The 14,975-nt window shown below is 42.1% G+C and overlaps 1 protein-coding gene across 1 annotated transcript; it reads left to right on the forward strand.

Annotated features, from left to right (window-relative positions):
* Positions 1-5,401: 5,401 nt before the first annotated feature.
* si:ch73-233m11.2 (NACHT, LRR and PYD domains-containing protein 3) lies at positions 5,402-14,386 on the forward strand. Its single transcript, XM_046365079.1, has 9 exons — positions 5,402-5,675; positions 5,979-7,608; positions 11,947-12,108; positions 12,436-12,609; positions 12,720-12,893; positions 13,049-13,222; positions 13,333-13,506; positions 13,661-13,828; positions 14,232-14,386. The coding sequence occupies exons 1-9, from the start codon at positions 5,648-5,650 to the stop codon at positions 14,299-14,301; spliced, it is 2,754 nt and encodes a 917-aa protein (XP_046221035.1). The 5' UTR covers positions 5,402-5,647; the 3' UTR covers positions 14,302-14,386.
* Positions 14,387-14,975: the final 589 nt, after the last annotated feature.

Here is a 14,975-nt window from a genome sequence, read left to right on the forward strand (position 1 = left end):
AGTGAGATATACCTGCTGCAGCGCCTGCTACGGGTGGGTACTGCTATGGTGACCAGTGAGCTGAGATAAGGCGGGGCTTTACCTAGCAGAGACTTGTAGATGAAGCCAGTGGAGCCAGTGGGTTTGGCGCCGAGTATGAAGCGAGGGCCAGCCAACGAGAGCGTACAGGTCGCAGTGGTGGGAAGTATTTGGGGCTTGGGTGACAAAACGGATGGCAATGTGATAGACTGCATCCAATTTGTTGAGTAGAGTGTTGAAGGCTATTTTGTAAATGACATCGCCAAAGTCGAGGATCGGCAGGATGATCAGTTTTCGAGGGTATGTTTGGCAGCATGAGTGAAGGATGTTTTGTTGCGAAATAGGAAGCCGATTCTAGATTTAATTTTGGATTGGAGATGCTTGATGCCTTGAGTCTGAAAGGAGAGTTTACAGTCTAAACCAGACACCTAGGTATTTGTAGTTGTCCACATATTCTAAGTCAGAACCGTCCAGAGTAGTGATGCTGGAGGGGCCGGCACACTGGTATTGCTCTTTCCTTATTGAAATGGGGAATAAAGAAAGACTGGTTTCATTTTCAATAAAGACACAATGAAGACATTGTTAGATTGAATGTATGCCTTTAATACGGTCTTTATCTCTGTATTACAGCAAGTCAAATAAAGATTTGTGCAAACTGGAAGTGTGACTTTTCCCCAATGATTTCCTAAGGCTAGTTATCAGCTATTCTATACCAAGGCTAGATGAGGCTGAATGGCAAAGAATTCATGTCTTTGGTACATGAAGAGAGGAAAGAAGGAGAGGAGAGCTGAATGAGCGTTGTCGTATGTGCCCAGTGTATTGCTGGGTGATATTATTTTGGGAGTGGGACAGAGCTTGGACAGTGTTTTTACTCATGCTTTGAAAAAAATGTTGTCTGCTTTTTTTTAATGTCTATATTTCTGTAGATGTTTTTTTTTTTAAATCATCATTATCCTTCCCCCTTGAAAACATATAGAGGATTGGTCCACTGATGTTACCTGCATGATCAGAGGTCAGGCAGACTAAATTAGATTAGACAGGTCCTCATGCATGTTGACTGGCAACAGGTGTTTTTATAGCATGAAGAGTCTACTGCAGAACTATGTGTATGTGGTACCATCCATTGTGGAATAGTTTCTGTACAGCAGATATTGTAGCTAATACCTCACGAGAGATGGATTTACATGCAGGGTCATTCCATGCAGGTCTCAGTTAACCCACAGTTTGCAACCTTGATGTTTAAACCACATTCTAACCTGAAAGGGGCAATATGATCCCGTTGATAAAGACACTTTTGGGGGAGAGTTTCAGCCTGGCTTTTCAGTTATTATTAAGACCATTGAAGATATAAAAAGTTAATATTGCATAAGAGCAGGAAATAGATGTGTGTGAATACAAAACCAAATGTGGATTTTTTTCACCGTGTAGACATCCAACTAATATTCCCCTTTGGATATTTTTCTTCATTTATATTGGGGATATTTTTTCAAGCCATTGTATGTTTACAGAAAGAACTTGAAATAAAGAATGTAAATAATAATCCAAACGTCTCGTCTCACTTCATCATTACATCTCTCGCTCTCACCATAAGGTCACTTTAAATTGTTGCTTCTTTTTTATAACCTATTGCACATACAAAAGTGAGATTTTATGTTATTCACTCAAAACTACACATTTTTTGGTATGTTTTTGCACCATCCTATTTTTCACATTACTCTGTTTAAATCTCCATTTTATGACTTGGCAACCTTCGGAGTCTTATATGTTGAGATAAGTGGAATTGAAGAGTCTGACATGGAATATACACCCTAACCTGTGATCTGTGTAAGAGCCACTATCTAGTGAGAAATTGTCAGTTGTAACCCACTCGGTTGTGGCTTTCAGCCCTCTCAAAATATTACAGAACATTGGAGCTTCAGATGGGTTAATGAATAACCTTTGAGGTCTAGGATGTTGAGAAAGTGGCAATGAAGAGACTAACATGGAATTTCACACCTAACCTGTGATCTGTGTAAGAGCCCATATCTAGTGAGAAATTCTCAGTTGTAACCCATTAAGCTGTGGCTTTCAGCCCTCTATCAAACTAATGAAAACCATGAGCTTAAAAAGAGTTCATTAACAACGTTTGGGGTCTAAGATGTTGAGAAAACTGGCATTGAAGAGTCTGACATGGAATATAATGCCTAACCCTAACCTGTGAATAATGTGTGTACTACCACAATATCTGACCTTCCCCCAATTCAGTAATGGTCTTCAGTGAGGGGCACAGCTGCATGTTTCTGTCCTCCATGACATACATAGAAGATCCTAAATCCATTTCATTAGATCAGAAGAGGATGTATCGACAGGGATTCATATTTATGGTTTACAACCAAAAGTATATTGTGTTCATTGTTTTCCCAGCCTTTATGTGATGGGATTAAGGACAGGTGTCACATGATGGATTAAACATGTTTGGAGATTTTGACTTATTTGACACATACTAAATATACATCACAAGGAAAATGCAGTTTAAAGTCATTCACCTTTGGATGAAAGTGTCCTATATCAGTCAGGTTTTCACTGCAATCCATTAGGGAATCACATAATGACTGTGGACTCTATGAATAAACCTGCTCTTCAACATGTTTGGCTTGCTGTATGTTCGATTTAGAGTCTTGCATCGGCAGTTATCTAGCCGCTGTGGTTATGACAGTAATACTGGAGGAGGTCCTTGGTAAACAGGATAGATTTAGTATTTTGTCAGGCCTTATTTATTCAATTTGCCAATGTCCCCCTTTCTGAGAATATAGAGACACCAACAAAAGGTTGGTTTAACCAATCATCTATGAATGAACAATATATTTTCTCATGCTATTTTAACCATCAGGATTCAACAGTCTTAGTTTCATAAAATTGGTTTAATTTAATCAGGTATTTTTTCATACAGTATATGAACTGTTTACACACACAGACATATACTTGTATATATGGTTTATGAGGTCAATCAGTTTATAACATGGTTTATGGGGACCCACCCTTCCCATGGTCCTATTGATGAAATACATTTTTTTATGTAGAAGATACCTCGGACTTCAAGAATTGTTCATAGGATCATATTGGAATAATACGCTTGTAAATACACACACACTTCACATTTTACATTTTAGTAATTTAGCAGACACTGTTATCTAGAGTGACTTACAGGAGCAATTAGGGTTAAGTGCCTTGCTCAAGGACAGATTTTTCACCTAGTCGGCTTGGGGATTCAAACCAAGAACCTTTCAGCTACTGGCCCGACGGTCTAAACCGCTAAGGTTTCTCCAGACCCAGATTTGATATCATTCTCCTCGCTTTTACTCTTGAGGAGGGCTGGATGGAGGGCAACATCAACCTGAAAAACAAACACATTTCCCACACACACGCCTAGGTTGTAAAACGCAGTTAACACAACAGTTGTTTGGCACAAAATATTTACACAACCATTGTGTCAAATGCTTTGTTCATCAGTTTTACAATCTGAGTGTGTATGGTGGCCTTAAGGGAAAAAAGACACTGAGTATTCAAGCTGTAATTTCAATAAGATTGAGATTTGTAAAGTCATATATTGGTTGGTGGTGACATATGACTTACTTTTCTTTTAGCCCTTTGGAGCATAGGGCTTCAACAGCATTGAGTAAGGGTTCAGCCCACAGAGTCCTGGAGACACGTGATGCATGCTGCCCCACCACGACAGCCAGCCTGGTCTCATAGACTAGACGTAACATAGTAAATGTAAATCCGGGACGCTCCAATTAGTATTATATGTTACGTTTGGTATGGTTACATAAGACAGATGGTAACTTATGACCAAAACAAAAGGAGGGTGGTTGGTCAGGATAGATAGGTGGGCATATAATGCGAACTTCTCTTTCTCAATCACTTTCAATTTGAGGATCGATATTTTTTTTTTTTTAAAGTTGTCTAAAAAATTATTGTGATTGTGATTTTTTTTCCTGAAAGGGTTGTGAGGGAGATAAAGAACAGAAGACGTAAAAATAGACTTGTGGTTGATTATTATTCCATTTCTAAAAAAAATCAAAAAAGATTGTGCTTTCGTGATCAGTATTAAGTTTTACAGAGAGTTAAAAACCGCAATGCTGACAAATTGCACTCAGTGCTTTGAGCAGCGCTCTTCATAGACAGACTGGGGAGAGCAGAGTGCTGACCACCCTAATAAAGCCAAGGTTAGCGGAGTAAAAGTTTGAGTAAAACGCCACTCACCTTGATTCTTTCAGCGCTTGCCACAGTCTTCTCTGCTACCACTTCAGTCATGACGATCTGCCGCTGCTGTGGGCACTGTTCTGACATTCTCATATGCTTTTCTGTGTATTGTCGACTTTCTCTAGTTTCCCAAAAAATGGAAATGGTTTTGCACGATCGTTAGCTGTTATTTTATTTGGCAAATTATATTGATTTCTGTTCATTGTATTGGTCAAAATTGAGGGCTCTAGCATAATATGCCCTGATTGGTTGATTTTGCATTGAATTATGAGATCGCAGAATCCTGGAGGGACTGATTAATAGGCTAGGTTGTAGCAACCTGATGTAGCAAGCTGATGGGTATAGGGAAAATTTGAGTATCATGTAGTAGCCTAAATCTATCGATGTTACATTGAGCTGGGTGAATGGAATATGCATGGCAGTCATCCAATATGCTGTAATAGAAATACAAATAACGCTTATAAAAAAATTAAAAATCTTAAACGGCACCGACCGCAACTGAGTGGAACCGCCAACCAGATGCTTCACATTTATACATCCAGTGAAATATCTGGCTTATCGTTCTGTTTGTAGTAGCTATATATCTAACTATCTCTCTGTACCCATTTCTGATGATCCATTGATCTCATCTATGATGTCTTGATGGCTGGTGTCGGCAGCTACATGCACATATTTATTTGACAAATTGTTAGGACCAATGAGAGTAGAGCTACTGAATTCGGACATCATATACACATGTCAATTGCGTTGGCAGCCATATTGGACTTTATGTCCATTCCTGGAACCGGGACCACATTCCTCACCAGCACGGGCGGCAGTATCCTACTCGGGGTATTCTTTCAAAGTGTATGTCAGATACTGAGTGTTGATAAATAATCATTAGAAATAATATATTTTCCTATTTTCTACTGTATGTATGTTATTCATAATTCATTAATTAATTATGTGTTTGCAAGCTACATTCATAAAAACTTTGAAATAAAAAAATGGCAACATATTTTCGCGGACCACCTGCAGTACCTCTAGGGGTCCTCGGACCCCAGATTGAATACCCTTGCTCTATAGTATTGGCTGGCTGAAACCAATCACAGTATAGGCTGAAACTAGTCGACCCTCCTGCCGTTAGGTGTTTCCGCATGTTCATTGGAATAAGTCATTCCCCAAAAAGGAGTTGTTGAATCTTGTCCATAAAGGATATTGCACATATCACTTCCTTCTTTTTCATCCTCTATTCTAGCTGCCACCCGGAACATATTGTACAGTTGCACAGATACAACATCGGCTGCGATGAGTTTTTATTTATTTGCGGAAACTGCTCTGCCAAGCATTTGATTGCTTATTGTTCAGAACGAACGAAAGCACAGGACACCAGCGGGAATTATACATTATGGCCACATCAAAGGATTGTTTTCAAAGTAAGTGTACGCCGCCCCATAACAATTAGATTTTCATGTAAATGTTGGCTACTTTGTGAAATCCATAGACATTAAACCAGGTGCAACAGCCTAGAAAAACTGTAAACCGCAATATGGTTTATCTTATAGTGAAAAATGTATTTGCATGCTTGTTTTCTTATGCCTGTGTGTCTGTGTCTACTTTGTGCTCCAATATGTGTGTGCCGACTTTGCGTTGATGCGCGTGCGTGTGCTTGCGTCACCTAACAATGTCCCTCTGTTTCTCAACGTTCCTTTTTTCAAACTGCTGTTTTCTCTCGACAGCTATCCACCCGATGCACAAGGAAGCACTGCTAGCCCATAGAAAGCAGAAGTCAGAGGACACATCAACCCTTCTTGGAGGCCAGTTGCCAAATAAAGTTGTGCATGATAATAATTACATTCCGCTCATGACTACTGGTCCTGATGTGTCAGAAAAACAGATGCAAGAGAAACCACAGTCATTTCAACATGCCATTCTCATTGCATTGCCTGAAGATAGACACCAGCCAAAACCTGTTATAGTGGTTGGTCCAGCTGGAGTTGGCAAAACCACTGCCCTGGAGAAGCTAATAGTGGACTGGGCCACTGGCAAACATCTCCAGCACTTTTCCTGTGTCTTCCATTTCACGTTCAGGGATCTGAATGCCCATAAAGGGGTGCTGTCTCTGCAGGCATTGCTGCTTCAGTGCTACAGTCACCTTTCCCCTGAGTCTCTGGCTCTAGTCCTGCAGAATCCAAAGTCTCTGCTGTTTCTGTTTGATGGGCTGGATCAGTACCAGCACAGACTGGAACCCCCTACATCCCTGACCCTCTGCTCGGACCCTCAGCAGCCAGCCTCAGTCTCTATGCTAGTGGCCAGCCTGGTGCATGGACCTCTGCTGAAAGGGGCAGCCATACTGCTGACCTCAAGGCCTTCCGCAGCCAGTTCTGAGTCTCTAGACGGCTACCGCGTTGAGCTGTTGGGGTTTCTGAAACCCCAGAGGAAGGCCTATTGTGAAAGGTTCTTCTCTGATCCAATTGTAGCCAGTCAAGCGTTTGAGAACATAGAAAGGACAATGGGGTTCTATGATTTCTGCACCTCTCCTAGATTCTGCTGGACGACGTGTTCAATTTACAAGTCTTTAATGGAGGCTGGAGAGATTCTTCCTGAGACACTAACGCAGGTGTTTGTTTATATCACCGTCCACCTTATTCGGGCACTGTCATTGGACACGACCAATGCCAGAGACCTGGTGACCTCCCTGGGTAGAATGGCTTCCCATTGCTGTCTTGGCCCGGATTCAAACTGCTCCAAAGAAGAAATGGCCTCCACTGATGTACAACAGTTCCTAACAACTCCAACATCACTGAAGGATTTCCTGCACGTTGATGGTGACCTGGAATCGGACAACTGCATTTTCTCCTTCCACACCCAGAAGATCCAAGAGTTTTTCTTGGCTGCATCCTTCTACTTAGACGAATCAGAAGCAGTGAGTGTGGAAGAGATGTTGGAGAACCATGAGGGTTGTGTAGAGTTTCTCGACCTTTACCTGGCAGGGCTTTGTGAGCCCTCTCAGAGGAAGCCTCTGGAATCTGAACTGGGAGAGTTCAACACTGACCACATCATGGACTTCAACAGCTGGTTTAAAAGCACCTCTCGGAAGGCACTGGAGAGCTATCACACAGACAGACACCTCCATTACTTTCATCTGCTCCATCAACGTCAGAATGAGAAGCTGGTGAAGGAGATCATCATTCCGTCTGCCCGTGGCATCAGCTATGGAGTTCTGGGTGTACATGACTGTGTGTCTCTCAGCTACATAGTGACATGTCTGGGGGAATGGGATCAGCTGAATCTGTACAGCAGCAAGGATTTAACTGAGCAAAAAGCCAACCTTTTGGTTCCTGCCATACGTCTCTCTCATAAAATAATGTGAGTAATTGAGGAAACAGAAAATCAATGTGATTTGTTGTCTAGTATTTTGCTGCTAGTAAGTGTGACCCAATTTAGTTTGGTAAATGATATGGTACAGTGGCAATCAATACCTCTCATCTGCAACTAGAAAGTAAAACAGAAACCTAAAGCATGTTTTTCCAATCCTACCACTGTGGGACCATATACATACAAATAATCAAACAAATTATGTATCTACTGTAACAACCCTGGTTTAAAAGTGTAGATCCCAATACTACTATTCTACAGCTATACATATTACTGCCTGGTATGGCAACAGCTTGGCCTCCGACCGCAAGGCACTACAGAGGGTAGTGCGTACGGCCCAGTACATCACTGGGGCCAAACTTCCCGTCTTCCAGGACCTCTACACCAGGCGATGTCAGAGGAAGGCCCTAAAAATTGTCAAAGACTCCAACCACCCTAGTCATAGACTGCTCTCTCTGCTACCGCACGGCATGCGTTACCGGAGTGCTAAGTCTAGATCCAAAAGACTTCTTAACAGCTTCTACCCCCAAGCCATAAGACTCCTGAACAGCTAATCAAATGGCTACCCAAACTATTCGCATCCCCCACCCTCTCTTTTACGCTGCTGCTACTCTGTTTATTATCAATGCATAGTCACTTTAACTCTACCTACATGTACATATTACTTCAAATACCTTGATTAACCAGTGCCCCCACACATTGACTCTGTACCGGTACCCCCTGTATATAGCCTCGCTATTGTTATTTTACTACTGCTCTGTAATTATTTGTTACTTTTATTTTACTTTTTTTTTACTTAACACATTTTTTTCTCAACTGCATTGTTGGGCTTATATTAAGAGCTTGTAAGTAAGCATTTCACTGTAAGGTCTACTACACCTGTTGTATTCGGTGCATGTAGGGGTTCCCGAGTGGCGCAGCAGTCTCAGGCACTGCATGTTAGTTCTAGAGGTATCACTACAGACCCTGGTTCGATCCCAGGCTGTATCACAACCGGCCATGATCGGGAATCCCTCAGGGGCTCAGCATTGTCTGGGTTAGGGAGGGTTTGGCTGGGGTCATTGTAAAATAAGAATTTGTTCTTAACTGACTTGCCTAGTCAAGTAATGGTAAAATAAATCAAAATGATCTCAACTAGCTTCATGGTGGAATGGAATGCATTTCAATTAACAGGTGTGCCTTGTTAAGAGTTAATATGTGGAATTTCTTTCCTTAATGCTTTTGAGCCAATCAGTTGTGTTGTGACAAGGTAGGGTGGTATACAGAAGATGGACCTATTTGGTAAAATAACGTCCATATTACATCATTACTTTAAGACGTGAAGGTCAGTCAATCTGTACATTTCAAGAACCATCAAGCAGTTGTAAAAACCATCAAGCTCTATGATGAAACTGTCTCTCATGAGGACCGCCACAGGAAAGGAAGACCCAGAGTTACCTCTGCTGCAGAGTATATGTTCATTAGAGTTAACTACACCTCAGATTGCAGCCCAAATAAATGCATCACGGAGTTCAAGTAACAGACACATCTCAAAATCAACTGTTCAGAGGAGATTGCGTGACTCAAATCAAATGGTATTTGTCACATGCGCCAAATACAACAGGTGTAGATCTTACAGTGAAATTCTTACTTACAAGCCCTTAACCAATGATGCAGTTCTAAGAAAATACCTAAAAAATTAAAATTAAGAAAAAAAGTAAGTGATTAAAAAAACAAATAATTAAGAGCAGCAGTGAATAACAATAGCAGGTCTCAATACAGGGGGCACCTGTGTTGAGGTAATTGAGATAATTATGTCCATGCAGGTAGGGTTGTTAAAGTGGCTATGCATAGATAATAACAGAGAGTAGTAGCAGTGTGTGGGGGGGGGGGTGCAAATAGTCTGGGTAGCCATTTGATTAGTTGTTCAGGAGTCTTATGGCTTGGGGATAAAAGCTGTTGAGAAAACTCTTGGACTTAGACTTGGCACTCCGGTATTGCTTGCCGTGCAGTAGCAGAGAGAGCAGTCTATGACTAGGGTGGCTGGAGTCTTTGATGATTTTTAGGACCTTCCTCTGACACCGCCTGGTATAAAGGTCCTGCATGGCAGGAAGCTTGTCCCCGGTGATGTACTGGGCCATACGCACTACCCTCTGTAGTACCTTGCGGTCAGAGGCTGAGCAGTTGCCATACCAGGCAAATCAAATCAAATTTGATTTGTCACATACACATGGTTAGCAGATGTTAATGCGAGTGTAGCGAAATGCTTGTGCTTCTAGTTCCGACAATGCAGTGATAACCAACAAGTAATCTAACTAACAATTCCAAAACTACTGTCTTATACACAGTGTAAGGGGATAAGGAACATGTACATAAGGATATATGAATGAGTGATGGTACAGAGCAGCATACAGTAGATGGTATCGAGTACAGTATATACATATGAGATGAGTGTGTAGACAAAGTAAACAAAGTGGCATAGTTAAAGTGGCTAGTGATACATGTGTTACATAAGGATGCAGTCGATGTTGTAGAGTACAGTATATACATATGCATATGAGATTAATAATGTAGGGTAAGTAACATTATATAAGGTAGCATTGTTTAAAGTGGCTAGTGATATATTTACATCATTTCCCATCAATTCCCATTATTAAAATGGCTGGAGTTGGGTCAGTGTCAATGACAGTGTGTTGGCAGCAGCCACTCTGGTGGCTGTTTAACAGTCTGATGGCCTTGAGATAGAAGCTGTTTTTCAGTCTCTCGGTCCCAGCTTTGATGCACCTTTTGAACAGGCAGTGGTTCGGGTGGTTGATGTCCTTGATGATCTTTATGGCCTTCCTGTAACCGTTGTGCAGTCCTCACTACCCTCTGACGGTTGAGGGCGGAGCACCCAGGATGCTCTCTGTGCATCTGTAGAAGTTTGTGAGGAATTTCTTCAGCCTCCTGAGGTTGAATCCTTCACGACGCTGTCAGTGTGAGTGGACCAATTCAGTTTGTCTGTGATGTGTATGCCGAGGAACTTAAAACTAGCTACCCTCTCCACTACTGTTCCATCGATGTGGATAGGGGTGTTCCTCTGCTGTTTCCTGAAGTCCACAATCATCTCCTTAGTTTTGTTGACGTTGAGTGGTTATTTTCCTGACACCACACTCCGAGGGCCCTCACCTCCTCCCTGTAGGCCGTCTCGTCGTTGTTGGTAATCAAGCCTACCACTGTTGTGTCGTCCGCAAATGATGATTGAGTTGGGGCGTGCGTGCACTACCCGCAGTCGTGGGTGAACAGGGAGTACAGGAGTACACCCTTGTGGGGCCCCCGTGTTGAGGATCAGCGGGGAGGGTCACCCTCACCAGGTCAGGCAGTACCCAGTTGCACAGGGCGGGGCCGAGACCCAGGGTCTTTTGAGACGAGCTTGGAGGGTACTATGGTGTTGAATGCCGAGCTGTAGTCGATGAACAGCAGTGATGCAACCTGTCAGGATGCTCTCGATGGTGCAGCTATAAAATCTTTTGAAGATCTGAGGACCCATGCCAACTCTTTTCAGTCTCCTGAGGGGAAATAGGTTTTGAATCAGACCTTTATGGTCGAATTGCTGCAAAGAAACCACAACCGGCTGTGATTGGGAGTCCCATAGGGCGGCGCACAATTGGCCCAACGTCATCCGGGGTAGGCCGTCCATTGTAAATAAGAATTTGTTCTTAACTGACTTCCCTAGTTAAATAAAGGTTAAACAAATAAAACGTGACAATTAAAATATGATTTGATTTTCTGTCGCGAACAAATTATCTGTAATTACTGTTCCTTTTCAGATAGTGGAAAGAGACATATTACAGTATGATTTACTGTATGCATGGTATGTAGGTTACATTGTATAAATTAATTCGAAAACATTTACCTAACAAAAATGTTACATTTTGTACAATTTTAACAGTTCTTTAAAGGGGAAATTTGCAGTTGCTACATTTATTTTAGGACTTATAAGTTAATGATATATACCCGTTGATTCTTGGAAGAATATAAATGCCTCATGATTTTAGTACAACTGTCTTACCCCATCAGAACCCCAAATATAAGCTTATTTTACTCCCATGTTTGTAAACAACAATTGGAAACAAACACTAGCCTCAACATGGTTAAAACTATCATTTTGATATCATGGATGGTCAGTCCTTGTATCCATAGCCCTGTCTATGAATTTGAGTGGTTACATTTCTCCAGCCCCATTACTCAGCTTTTTCCCCAACACTGGTGGGGTGGCTGCTTTGTTATTGTTTCAACTGCAGATTTTCCCTTTAAAACATCACCAGAGCTGCATACACACGCACATCTTTTCATCTGTTTTGTCCACAGCCTGGTTCAGAGCTCTCTTAGTGCTGGGGCTCTCGCTCATCTGGCCTCGGCCCTCAGCCAGGGAAGGACCACAGAGCTGGATATGTCCTACAACCCCATAGGTGACACAGGCTTCAAAGTTCTTTGCACAGGACTTGGGGACTGCAACATACAAACATTAAAGTGAGTTCCATCTTACTTCACAGAATATGACATTTACAGTGTTTGCATCATGCCATTCAAATGTAATGCACAATCTAATGTTGATGGCAGTGTTACAGTAAATTACGATTTCAAAATGTTAGGTTATTGAAGACGAGGTCCCATTCTACTCGTACACGGAATATAAAGCATTTAAATCATATGACACCATAAACTTAATTATAACACTATTATAATTTCCTTATAACAGGGTTATATTGACATTTGGCGCATGCTATTGAATGACATAATAGTAAAGTCACTTGGTCTGTTTGTTGTATCTAAATGGATGATGATTGGTTTCTGTAGACTTCCAGTGTGCGGGTTAACAGAGGCTTGCTGTGGGGACCTGGTGGCAGTCCTGACCTCAGAGAAATCACATCTCCGCGTGTTGGAGCTGAGGGGGAATCCTTTCCATGACCAGGGGCTCAGGAAGCTGAGCCATGCACTGGGAAGCCCTCACTGCAAACTGCAGGAGCTTCAGTACGTACTCTAACAAAGATATTGTATTGGTATCATTTTGGAAGAAGAATACATCTATGATTGACGGTTCAAATATCATTATTAGCCTGTAATTAGTTGACTTTGTGAAGGTTACCACGGTGTGAGTTGACGGGGGGGTCCATGGAGGCCTTGTCAACTGCACTGTGCGTTGGCCAATCAGAGCTGAGAATACTGAACCTGGCACAGAACTGCCTCACCGACCAGGGGGTGGATTGGCTGGCCAAGGCACTCCAATATCCCCACTGCCAACTGCAAAGCCTGATGTAAGGACCAGATAGATAATGGATGCTGTTATTATAGTTATATCTCACTCAAGTCTCTAGGACAAATAAGAAACAACACATTGCTCAGATATGGAGATGTGTGATATGACATGGAGTATCTCTCCTGATTCCCTCTCTGCTCTATCCCTTGCCAGATTGTTTGATAATGAGTTGACAGCTGCATGTTGTGCTGGTGTGGCTGAGGCCTTGCAGTCAGAAGGCTGTAGGCTGACTGAGTTGGATCTGTCTGTGAATGCGTTGGGCCAGGAGGGGGCACTGCAGCTGTGTAAGGCCCTCAACAAGTCTGGACACCCACTGGAGACACTGCGGTACTACAGTCCACAATACTTATGTATTATCTGTTGTAGTCTGGGGACTCCCTTGGAAACGAGACTATTCATGCCTTTGTATCAGAACCAATTAGGGCTTTCTGTTGCAGCTTGGTCCGCTGTGATTTGACTCCCCTGGTCTTCAAGGAGTTGGGTATTTTGCTGAGCAGTGGGACCTCTGGACTGAGAACACTGTCTGTGGGTCTGAACAAAATAGGAGACGAAGGAGCCAAACACCTCTGGGTCGCACTGGGAGACAAACGGTGCAGTCTGGAGCACCTGGAGTAAGTGAACAGGCAGTGTGTGTCGCCAGACCGGTTTTGCTTTGCTGCGGATCAGTGTAACACTTCAATCCTCATATGTCACATCAAAGATTTAGAGGTATATACCAAGGCTTAAGTCCTTGGCAAAACTTAGATAATGGTGTGTGTGTTACAGTGTTGAGATGATCCAGCTGACGGATGCCTGTGTTGGAGACCTGAGTGTGGCGGTGAGGGCCAGTGGCTCCCTAAAGAGCCTGGTCCTGAAGAACAACCATCTGACTGACACCTCAGTCCCAGCCCTGGTCCAAGTCATGCAGGATAGTCGCACCATGCACGAGATGAAGTGAGTGAGCCAAGAAGTGGTGGACTCCTGATACATTGTAGTAGTATTGATGGTTATCTATACAATAGTATTCATGTTTTAGTGTTCAGTGCAATTTATATTTTGATAGGACCACACCAGAGGCTAGTGGGTGGAGCTTTGAGGACAGGCTCATTGTAATGGCTGGAATAAATGTTAGTCAAACATGTGGTTTCCATGTTTGCTGTGTTCGATACGTTCCAAAATAAATCCATTCCAGCCATTACAATGAGCCCGACCTCCTATAGCTCCTTTCACAACCTCTGTACCACACGCAAAAAACACGTTGTTTTGTAATCCCTACTGCTGTTGTGAAATGTACTATCACAATTTGTCATGTGAAAAGTGTAAGGGTTCTTCTGACATTTGCCTTCGTCTCTTTCAGTCTGCAGTATAATGACTTCAGTGAAGACATGTTTGAGATGATGGACCAGTGTGCAAAAATCAAATACTAAACAAATGACCTTTGAAAAATGTCACCACCAAAAAAACTTGACTAATTTAGCCTGAGAAGGATAAATAAAAACCAATCCATTGACAGTATTTGTTTGATCCCTCCATTCTTTCTACTAGTATAGAGTTACATGACAATGGGCTTCAAACAGCCATGGGCTGAACGGTGTCTGTTAGTGAACACATTCATGATGTTAACTAATGATTTGGTACAAAGAAAGGTTTTTAATGAGAAAAATACAGATCATTTCTACTTTATTTTTTCCCCTCAAATGAGGGGAGGCAGCATATTCAGTAAGGCACACAATCTTACAACCATTAAAATATCACCGGTTTCATCTATAAAGCTCTCTCCAAGTAAAAAAAGTGAGTTATCAAAACGACATTGTAGAAATGAAGAAGCAGTATTTGACCGGTAAAACTTTATGAAAACTTTCCTCCCCTATTTCTACTATAAGCAAAGGCAAAGTTGTAAACTTGATACAAAAGAAACACACAGTGATAAATAGGATGTCCTCAAGGCAGCAAACATTGTCAATTTTATCATCGTCTTCACAACCCACACCAGTCCTGAGAGGGTTTGTTTTTCTGAAAGTGAAAGAAGAGTTGAAGTTCAGTTAAACAGAGCGGGGACCCATTTTAGTGACACACAGCAGAGGGGATCCATTTCAGAGAC

Source organism: Oncorhynchus gorbuscha, linkage group LG10, assembly GCF_021184085.1.
Source record: "Oncorhynchus gorbuscha isolate QuinsamMale2020 ecotype Even-year linkage group LG10, OgorEven_v1.0, whole genome shotgun sequence".
Lineage (NCBI taxonomy): Eukaryota > Metazoa > Chordata > Actinopteri > Salmoniformes > Salmonidae > Oncorhynchus > Oncorhynchus gorbuscha.